General features: G+C 44.1%; 1 protein-coding gene and 1 pseudogene across 3 annotated transcripts in view; both read left to right on the top strand.

Moving 5' to 3' along the window:
* Nucleotides 1-2,870: 2,870 nt before the first annotated feature.
* LOC111741748 lies at nucleotides 2,871-2,986 on the top strand (annotated as a pseudogene).
* Nucleotides 2,987-4,454: 1,468 nt separating this feature from the next.
* The window catches only part of MAP3K15 (mitogen-activated protein kinase kinase kinase 15), a 79,071-nt gene continuing 76,374 nt past the window's right edge, over nucleotides 4,455-7,151 (top strand). For all 3 annotated transcript variants that reach the window (XM_023532334.1, XM_023532333.1, XM_023532332.1), the window contains exon 1: nucleotides 4,455-5,000. In XM_023532334.1, coding sequence (XP_023388102.1) covers nucleotides 4,631-5,000 — 370 coding nt within the window. In that variant the 5' untranslated portion in view covers nucleotides 4,455-4,630. The remainder of the gene's footprint in view (nucleotides 5,001-7,151) is intronic.

Genomic DNA, 7,151 nt, shown 5'->3' with positions numbered 1-7,151 from the left:
AGAGTGCCACACAGAGTTCTAGAGGTGTGTAGATCTGGAATCTTCAGCAGAATATTTCCCAGTACCTGTGTATGAAGAAACTACCTGAGGCTGAGTAAAGAACCACCTGAGGGAACAATCTCCAGAGGTCCCATAGGGCCCAAATAGTTTCTGTTTCCCCTGGCTGGAATGAGAAAACGTTGTAATTCATAGGACATTGGATAGAGCAATCAGAAGGATATTGCCTCAGTAGAGGGGATTAATTAGCCCTGGCCTAAAGGCTGCTTTGATGCCACTATCTAAAACAAAACTTATCTACCTCCCGGCTCTCCTCTTTCCCTTTGGTAACCACTAAACTCTTGTCTGTATCTATGAGTTTTTATTTGTTTGTCTCGTTCAATTGTTGCTTTCAGGTTTATATCCCACATATGAGCAAAATCATATGGTTCTCAACATTTTCTGACTTATTTCTCTTAGCATGATAATCTCAAGGTCCATCCATGTTATCGCAAGTGGTAAAGGAGGTCAAATATATGGTGATGGAAGGAAATTTAATTTTGGGTGGTGAACACACAATGCAATATATATACGATATATTATTGAATTGTACACTTAAAAAAAAAAAACTTAAAAACAAGCCTCAAATGGATCAAATTATTTCCAAGTAACTGTGTTCCAGAATAAAGCTCAAAAGTATTTATAGAAATACAAAAATATGCAATACCCATTAAGGTAAAATTCGCAATGTGTGGCATCTAAGAAAAAATTACCAGGCATGCAAAGAAGCAGGAAAATATGACCCGCAATCAGGAGAAAAATCAGTAGGAACAGATCCAGGAATAAAATAGATAATATTAGTAGACAAGGACGTTCAAACAGTATTGTAACTACATTCCATATATTCAAGAACGTAGGAGGTACATGTAGGACAAGCATGGGACTGTATGAGGTGTCACCAGTGAGTGGTTGATTTGGGGGCAGTGATATAACTTTCAGTTCAGAGATTTCATGCTCATGCCTAATGACTTGGTCTTTCCATCCCTACCTATCTATAAGTAACACTCTTGTTTGTTCTATCATGTATTTCTTCTGTAGCATGTCTTAGAGGGAAATAACTTAAAAATTTTAATACACCATCTGTTTTCTCAGAAACTACTGCTTACTCATTGTGTATATTTAAAACATCCTATGAGTTTTACCTATATTTTATAAGCTAGTATTTTACATATAATCTATGCTTAATAGTTCTTATGAGTTTCATCCATCCTGTTTGTTTTTCTTGTATTTTACGGCAGATTACAATAATCTGTGTCCATACAATACTTCTCTACACAGCTATATCTGTCTATAGCCATATCCCTATCTCTCTCCATCTCTTTTTCTTAATTTCTCTCTCTCTCTCTCTCTCTCTCTGTGTGTGTGTGTGTGTGTGTGTGTATGCGCGCGCGTGCCTCAGTATCTGTATCTAACATGACAGCAGGGATTTTGGCTGTGTTGTTCACTATGATATCCTCAGCACCAAGACAGTGCCTGACACATAATAGGCGTTCAATAAATCCTTGTTTAAATGCTATATATGTTAAAGTTTTTCAAATACATATTGTGCGACATGGTCATTTCTCTTTGTTACTATTTGCTCTTGGCCCTTACAATGAAAAAAGTAATGAAGCTGCACTCGAATGACAAGTAAAATAATTTTACAAGATTGAATGAGTCAAAGAACTAACTAATTTGACCACAGTTGGTATGAATGAATAACCAGCCAAAAATAAAATAAAGGAAACAAGGAAAATGCCTAGATTTAATCTTACTCTTTAGCTACAGTGCCTCCACTCTACAATCCACTGTTCTAGTCCAAATGATACCTCTGCATTGGAGCAAAGTGGTTTCCAGGATGTACACTTATTAAGGGGCAAGGCCGAGGTCAGAACAGGACAATTGTTCAACTAAATAGAAAAGACTAATTCAGTATTTTGTAGTTTTCTCCGCGGTCGGGCTGGGACAGGGTAGGAAGGGTATGAAGAGAAGGGGCTGGGCATGTTTCAGGTGTGCGAATGACTGGAGACAATGAGAAGGTGGGCCTTGTGCGCCAACACCACCTACGGGGAAGGTGCTTGTTAGCTGGATAAATGCTGGGCTCTTTACTCAGCAGGGTTTGTATTTAGAGGAGGATATTATTCAAGCTAGAACTCACAATTCTTGTGTCTTACTCAGTCAGCAGGGACCCAGTGAAAGCTGGAAGGAACATGGGAAGATTGAAGTAGGGGCAACAGCAAGACACTGGCAAGAGATTGTGAAATGGGTATTTTTGCTCTTCTGAAGCCTGTTCCAGTCATTAGAATAATCTCAGATGAACAGGCACATTAGGAAAATTACTATTATTATGCATTACAAAGATACAAAGAAAATGTGTCCTTTTATAGCATCATGTTAAAAAAAATCTTATAACAGGGTTGTTGAAAGTTTTCCCTAGCTTTCTTCTTCCCATTTCTGGTCTGTGTTTTTACGGATTTCTTCAGAGCCCATTTTCCATTCATTGGCCACAGAAGAGTGTGCACATTGATGCCACTCGTGAAGCCCCTAATTTCTACCAGGACTGGAATTAGGGCTGGATTTCTTCAAAGATTTATTCTAGCAGTTTCTGCTTTCCTTTTTGGGTGAGATGGTGGAATGGACTATATTATTATTATTGAAACATGAAGAAAAGCCAAAATATTGTTTTATAAGGTAAATCCTATCCTGCTTGTGTCAGAATGGCTTGTGACATGCTGCAAAAAGGACATCATCAAGAAAGTGAAAAGATAGATGTGGTTCCATAGTGTAGCAGTTAGCACCTCTGCTTTACAAGCAGAAGGTCCTGGATTTGTGCCCCAGTGGAGCCATGGTCCATGGTCTATGGCCATGCCACCCTGAACAAGCCAGATGTCTGATCTTGGAAGCTAAGTAGGGTCGGGCCTGGTTAGTACTTGGATGGGAGACCACCTAGGAAGACCAGGTGCTATAGGCGTAAATAATAATAAATTAAAAAAAAACAGAATTTCATATTAAAAAAAAGAAAGTGAAAAGACAACCCACAGAATGTGAGAAAATATTTGTAAATTATATATCTGACAAGTGGCTTGTATCCAGAATATATAAAGAACTTTTACAACTCAATAATAAAAAGACACAGATCTAGTTTAAAAATGGGCAAAGGATCCGAATGAACTTATAGAAGTTACACGAATAGCAAATAAGCACAGGACAAAATGCTCAATAATATTAGTTATCAGGGTAATGCAAATCAAAACCATAATGAGATAGCACTTCACATCCACTAGGATGGCTACAATGAAAAAGAGTAACAAGTGTTGGTGAAAATGTGGAGAAATTGGAACCCTAGTACACTGCTGGTGGGAATGTAAAATAGTGGGAAGACAGTGGCAGTTTCTTGAAAGGTTAAACATAAAGTTGCCATATGACCTAGACATCCTAATCCTACGTATATACCCATGGCAAATGAAAACCTCTGTCCACACATTGTGTGGTTCCATGTATATGAAGTGTCCAGAATAGGCAAATCTATAGGGACAGAAAATAGGCTGGTGGTTGCCTAGGGCTGAGAGGTGTTGGTGGGGGGTGGGGGGGGTGGATAGAGAGTGACTGCTAATGGGCACAAGGTTTTTCTGGAAGAGATGATGAAAATGTTCTAGAACTGATTGTGGTGATGGCTGCTCAACTCTGAATATACTAGAAACCACTTAAATGGATGAACTGGATGGTTTGTGAATCATATCTCAACAAAACTGTATTTTTTTTTTAATGAAAAACTGAAACCCTTGTGACAACGTCCAGTGCATTGTATCTTTTAAATACAAGTACTGCCTGCAGTGGCAATACTACTTTTTAATACTTGGGTCTAAAATCGTGAGATGGGTAAGATTTCACGTAAAGATTTCTGTGGGTTCACAGCATTTCATAGGTCAGACAGGCAGCCTACTCTCCAGGCAAAATTTGTTGCTGGTGCATCCCGGTGCTTTGTCAAGTTTCACAGTGAAAACCAGGATGAGCAGGTTCCAGAATTGTGCTCAGGAGTGCCAATGCTGCTGGCAACTGGAGACAAGGAGTGCAAAATCTGAGGTGTTTTAAGTAAGCACCTTCTCGTTTCCATTCCAGGTTAAAATTGTATCTCTACTTAGTTTGGAATTGAATAGGATTTACACCCAGCCAGCGCTTTGCGAGAGTTTTTACTCTGCTTGGAAAGCCTCAAGTTGTTTTGAGAAAAACAAAAATTGGTCAGGCTGGAGAGATAGTAACTGACAAAGTTCTGAAATTCACAAAGCCGCCCTTCTCGGAGCGCTGCCCGGGGGAAGCGGTAGGGGGCACCCTGCGCGCTCCTGCCCCGTAGCCCCTCCCAGATCTCCCCGCGCCCTTACGACACTGACGTCCTCAGCCCCGCCCACCTCTCCCGGGCCTTTAAAAGGCGCGCTCAGAGGACGGCGCGGCTTGAGTCGTCGTCGGCAGCTGAGGGTTTCGGTAGTCTTCTGTTCGCTGCGAGGTCTCCGGTAGCCGCCCATCCCCCGGCTCCTCTCCCGCGCTCCGGGAGCAGGTGCCGGGTCTCGTGCGCCTCAGCGGAGCACAGCCGCCGGCCACTCGCGCGGCATCAGGACAGATGGAGGGCCCTGAGGCAAACTACGTGGAGAGCGGCGGCGGGATTCCCTCGCCTGAGGCTCTCGGGGAGGCTGTCGAGTCTCCACAGCACCCGCTGTCCCCGAGAGGCGAGGGCGCGGCTGGGCCTGGGGAGCTCGACGGGTCGGCCCAGAGCGCGGAAGGCGAGGGCGAAGTCGCGCCGCGGCGGCCTCTGAGGGCAGTCTATGTGTGCAGCGAGAGCCCTCAGGGTGACGCCGCCGGCAGCCCTGAGGTGGGAGCGCAACGGTGTCTGCTGCGGGCCTGCGAGGCTGAGGGCGCCCACCTCAGCATCGTGCCCTTCGGGAAACTCGACTTCGGGGAGACGGCCGTTCTCGACACCTTCTACAATGCAGGTGAGGCAGTACCCCGTTTACCCCAGTCCCAATCCTGCCTGCTTTCCTTTTCCTCAAAGGCGCCATGGCGCCAGTCCCTCCCCATTCTAGCACCCCCTACCGTTTTTCGACGACTCTGGGAAAGGGGAGAGTAGGTAGTATTATACCCTTTTACAGATAGTAAAACAGAGGCCGCCGGCATTTATAGCTCTTTATTATTATTTTTTTTATTAGTTTCAGGTTTATAGTACATTGGTTAGACGTTTATGTAGTTTATGAAGCGATTTCCCCCATTACTGTATCAGCCGGCTCTACACACGGCCATTTTCGTACTACTTGACTATATTTTCTATGCTGTACTCGGTGAAGGGGTGAAGAAATAGAGATGCGTAGTTACAAAATAGTTACGAGGGTATAGAGTACAGCATTTAGACCTCTTTATGCTTAAACATCAGATGACCCAAGAAACAGCCTGTAACCCAAATGATGCTGAGTCTCCCTTCCTATCAGTTACTCAATTTTTACAGCAGCGGTCTCCAAACCCACGTGCGGCGGACTTATACCGCGGATTTATACCACGGACTTAATACCGCGCGCTTATACCATGCACTTATACCGCGGGCTTATACCGCGGACTTATACTGCGCACTTATACCGCGGACTTATACTGCGCACTTATACTGTGGGTTTATACTGCGCACTTATACCGTGGACTTATACCGCGGACTTATACTGCGCACTTATACCGTGGACTTATACCGCGGACTTATACTGCGCACTTATACTGTGGGTTTATACTGCGCACTTATACTGTGGGTTTATACTGCGCACTTATACCGTGGACTTATACCGCTGACTTATACTGCGCACTTATACCGTGGACTTATACCGCGGACTTATATACCAGTTCCATTTTAGGAACTGCACAGCCTGAGATGGGCGAGGCAGTTAGGGAAGTTTCATCTATATTTGCAGCTGCTCCCACCTTTAGCATTACCGCCTCAGCTCCACCTCAGATCATCAGGCATTAAATTTTGATAGGAGCACCGGTCCCTGGTGCCAAAAAGGTTGGGAACCACTGTCTTACAACAATGGGTCTTAACCTTGGTTACACATTACTATCACCTGAGGAGCTTTTCAAACTTCCAATGCCCAGATTGTATCCCAAACCAACACCTTCAGCATCTGAAGCCTCTGATTGTTTAATGTTTCCTGGGTGACTCCATTCTCAGCCCAGGGTGGGAATGGGTGCTTTACAATTGAGTGCGTGTGTGTGTGTGGAGGGGGGGGAGCTCTTAGAAGTGTCACAGCATTTTTTTGCACACTTTAATTCTAGCCCTCAAAACACATCGACAGTGGGGCTGTGCTCTACCACTAGTGTGATAGACAGCTTTTATCCCATAATGCACAAACATTCGGAGATCAGGGTCTCTTCTGTTGCTGGAATGGAACACTAGACCTCTAAGCTCGCTGTAGTAAGTGTGCCATAAGAACCCAGCCTTAAGTTCAATATTTTTGGTTGGCAAGAGTTTCTCCAGGTGTTTCATGGACTGTTTGTTGCTTGACTCTTTTCCTTACCCACCCTTTGAAATCCATGTGACAGGCTTCTGGCACTTGGGTGACATTCATAAGCATCGTCTGTGAGACAGTAATTACCTGGGAGTCGTTATGCCTCGGTTTCTCCACTGGTCAAAAGCAAGTTACAGTGCCTCCCCCAAACCTGGAAGCATATGGGAAGGTAAATAGGGGAGTTTCTCTAACAGACCTGCAACACCATGCTGAAGTAGTAAGCTAGGTTTATCACCGTTCATCCTTTGCCGGGGGAACACTGATCTGTTTTCTGCAGAGCAAATCCTCACCAGCTGGAAGGGGGGTGGAGTGTTAGACTTGTTCAAACAAGTCACAGCTGGGCCAGTAGAAAACAGCCTCTTGACATTTCTGACCACTCTGAGTATATTCTCTTCACTACAACATCTTTTTAGGAAAGTTGTTTAGGATCCCACTTCACCTGGAACCACTCGGTTTTCTCTACTTTCTCCTCTGAAATTGGAGTTTGAACAGACTCCTCTGAAAGGTTCAATGTCCGTTTTGCCCTTAGGCACAACTGTAGCCTCCTGCCTGCTGGTGCCAACTCTGAAGAATTGGTATGCTGTGGCATTGCTTCTCTGGGGT

The sequence above is a fragment of the Pteropus vampyrus genome, unplaced genomic scaffold (assembly GCF_000151845.1).
Source record: "Pteropus vampyrus isolate Shadow unplaced genomic scaffold, Pvam_2.0 Scaffold81, whole genome shotgun sequence".
Lineage (NCBI taxonomy): Eukaryota > Metazoa > Chordata > Mammalia > Chiroptera > Pteropodidae > Pteropus > Pteropus vampyrus.
Note: the sequence above shows the minus strand (reverse complement) of the source record. Positions and strands in the feature narration are given on the sequence as shown.